Source organism: Propithecus coquereli, unplaced genomic scaffold (genome assembly GCF_000956105.1).
Source record: "Propithecus coquereli isolate 6110/MARCELLA unplaced genomic scaffold, Pcoq_1.0 Scaffold113, whole genome shotgun sequence".
In the NCBI taxonomy this organism is placed as follows: domain Eukaryota; kingdom Metazoa; phylum Chordata; class Mammalia; order Primates; family Indriidae; genus Propithecus; species Propithecus coquereli.
Window position 1 is genome coordinate 2,051,193 of NW_012135303.1, and position 3,513 is coordinate 2,054,705.

General features: G+C 39.1%; 1 protein-coding gene across 1 annotated transcript in view; it reads right to left on the reverse strand.

The window, feature by feature from the left end:
- Positions 1–2,569, reverse strand: part of NBEAL1 (neurobeachin-like 1) — a 208,658-nt gene extending 206,089 nt beyond the window's left edge. Inside the window, exon 1 of the mRNA XM_012655033.1 lies at positions 2,460–2,569. Within this exon, the coding sequence (XP_012510487.1) occupies positions 2,460–2,569 (110 nt within the window). The remainder of the gene's footprint in view (positions 1–2,459) is intronic.
- Positions 2,570–3,513: the final 944 nt, after the last annotated feature.

Consider the following 3,513-nt stretch of genomic DNA (forward strand, 5'->3'; position numbering starts at 1 on the left):
TGAGCCACCGCGCTCGGCCCATAATTACCTCTTAACTAGGCGTCTTGTCTTCAGTCTCAACCCTCTCCAATCCAACCAAAGTAACTTTTGAAAAACAAACTTGATCATGACATTCTACACAGAAAAATTTTCAGTAGCACTCTTATCTTCCATAATAAAAAAATCAAAGTCCTTTAGCATTGCATGCATAGCACTTAATGATCTTGCCCCAATTTGATTCTCCAGACTCAACTCTCCTGTACCTACCCTCTGAATGCCTACCTTCATTCCCAAATAGCAAATACTTTCCTCCTTGCAGATTTTTAATTCTCCAGATACTCTTTCTGATCATCAACCAGCATCCATTCCTTTCTCCCCTCAAAATATAACTGGAGCTCCTTTTGTAGCAAAATGTCTCTCCCCATTTCTCCTGTTTTTTACCCCAGCTAACCTCTTTTAACTAAAAACTACTAGGTCTTTAAGATAGCTTAAAATATAGAAAAAAAACTTTATCTGGGAAGTGAGCCTGGGAAATGGTGTGAAAGTATGGAAATGGTGGTGGGTAGAGGAATGGAAGAAAAGACTTGTACTTTTCCATTAATTTTTTTCTCATATTATGGGGGAAAAATTCTAGTTTTTAAAAAACTAAATACTTCACCTCCTCTAAGATGTTTTCTAAGGTCATACTCTAAGATCAGGAATGGAAATAAGTTTCACCTCACATGGCTATGATATAATAAAGAATATATATCTGGTCTTTGTCCCAGTTTCCTGGCACAGAGCTTCAAAAACTCTTGGAATTTTCTGAGTGACAGGAGTATCTTTTGTTATTCATAACAAGCCCCTTTGGACTATATCTGAGTCCATGCAAATGAAGTAACTCATGGTGGGCCCTTCAATAGAGGGAATGATCACATCAGAAAGACCAAGCACTAATTAGAGGGTTAGAACTTTCAACCTCACACCCACCCCATCCTCCTGGGAAGGGAGAGGGGCTGGAGAATGTGCTCAACCACGTGCTCAATAATGTAATAAGACCCCAACATAACTCTGGACCCCAAAGCTTGAAGAGCTTCCTGATTAGTAAACATGCTGACGTTTAGGAAGGGCAGTGTGCCCTGACTCGATGGGGATGGGGCATGGAGGTTCTGCATTCAGAACCCTTCCAGACTTTGTCCTATATGTATCCTTTATAATAAAGGTGTAATCATAAGTGTGTGTTTTCGGTGAGTTCCTAGAGTCAGTGCAGTAAGTTATTTGTTGCTCCATGAATTAATATAGATGTGTTTGCAGACAGGATTTGTCTTAGGAGTTTTTCAGAGCTTTGCCCTGAAGGAATATGTGAACGTGTTGGTTTGCATTTCAAATGCTGTTACACTTGAAAAGGTGTCTCTGAAAGACAGTAGCGGCTGTATCCCACAAGGCGCCGTGTTTCTCAGACCTAAAGGTTTGGATTTGCTTTGTAAAGCAAAGCAAATCTGTTAAAAACTACAGGATGAGAGCTGACAATGGAGTGCCCCCCGGAACAGACGGCTGCCCAAATGGCTACAAGCAAAGCTCTTGTTTAAACACTCTAGACTACCTGTCTCCATTCACAATAACCTAATAAACATGGAGCCAACATATCTCTGTTTAATCCCTCTGTTAAGTGATAAATTTACCTTAGAACTTAGAAGTTAATCTTTGAAAGATTTTGTAACCATTTGTTCACGTAGATAGAATTAGTTAAAGGATCTGTAGAAGTCTTTTGAAAATCTGTTAACCTGAGAGGAACTACCTGTTGTTATGTAAATCTGTTACCCCTGGCAATTAATCACTATTCCCTATAAGTTACCATGTAAGACCTCATTCGGGGCTTTTTGAGACCCACAGAGAAGGTCTAGGCCCCCTGAGATCCCGCTTTGCCTATAATCTTCATAAACTTATAAAACGATATCTTTGTCTCTGTGTATTCTTTTAGTTGTTTTATTTTCCATTTTTCTCTATTATTTTCTTATGCTTTGTGACTCTACCAAAGGGACCCGGTTTTTTGCTGGGAGCTTAGCTACCTCCCCGCAGTTACTGAACCTGATTGGGGATGTTGGGGGAGTGGGAATCCTGAATTCGTTGCCAGTTGGTCAAAAGTATAGGTGGCCCTTGAGACTACTGGCTGATATCTGAAGTGAGCGCAGTCTTGTGGAGGACTTTGCCCTTAACTTGTGGGATCCGCTGCTAACACTGGGTAGTGTCAGAATGTGAACTGCAGGACACACAGTTGGTAGTCTGTCACTAAAGTAGAAAAGAGGCTTCTAGAGGCCAGATCTAGTATCACCAAGAAAGACTGCTGTGATCAATTCTTGACGTCTGCCATGAGAACAGGTTATGCAGGACTATCAAGAGTGTAGCATAATTGCCATCCTTGATAGTATGTCATCAATAAAATCTTTGTGCCAAAAATGAACAAACTCATCCAAGGTTAAGAAATTAGTGTTTCTACATACCTGGTTGGCAGCTTTTCAAAGTCAACATCTAAGAATTGTTCATAGCTAGAAACAAAATTGTCCAACCATAGCTTCAGGTAATCTGGATCTTTCTGAAAGAAGAAAACCATTACAATATTCAACATATCTATTGGGAAAAAAATGTTTTCACATCTATTAAGCACATATTTAAAGAAACAATAATATGAAATCTCTAAGTGATATTCAGGAATACATATGTGTTGTTTTAAAATATGTATTAAGTATGGTGAACCCTCAATTGGCTTTCCATGTCACTCAGAGAGCTAAAGTCTTAACAATGTTCTATGAGATTCTAAACAATCTGCCCTCCTATATCACTATGACCTTATTCACTGTTAGTCTGTACTACAACGGCCTCCTGGCTGGTCCTGAGACATGGCAGACATGCTCCCACACTAAGGCCTTTGTCCTGGCTGTTTTCTGTACCTAGGACACTCTTATCTCATATACCTGGCAGGGAGGCTAACTCCCTCATCTTCTTCAAGTCATTCTTTAAATAACATATTCTCAATGAGGCCTACTTTTTACCATCCTTCTTAAAATTGCAAACCTTCTCACTGCCCTTCACTTTACTGTATTCCGTTTCCCCCCATCATCCTTTACCGTGTCTTATCATACTCTATAATTTACTTATTCATTTATTGTTTGTCACTTCCCCTAGGATGTAGATTTTATAAGTACAGAGATTTTTATTTTTTTGTTTACTAATGGATACCAAGTGTCTAAATCAGTACCTGGTACTAAGAAGGTGCTAAATAAATTTTATTTGTCCAGTGAATTAACAGGAAGCATAAAATGCATAAATAAAGTCAAATTGGAACTCTAAATATAAAAACTGAAACCAACACTTTCTAGAAGAAAATATAGACTATCTTTGCGGCTCATGCCTGTAATCCTAGCACTCTAGGAGGCCAAGGTGGGGAGGATCACTTGAGGTCAGGAGTTAGAGACCAGCCTGAGCAAGAGTGAGACCCTGTCTCTACTAAAAATAGAAAATAATTAGCTGGGCAACTAAAAATAGAAAAAAAATTAG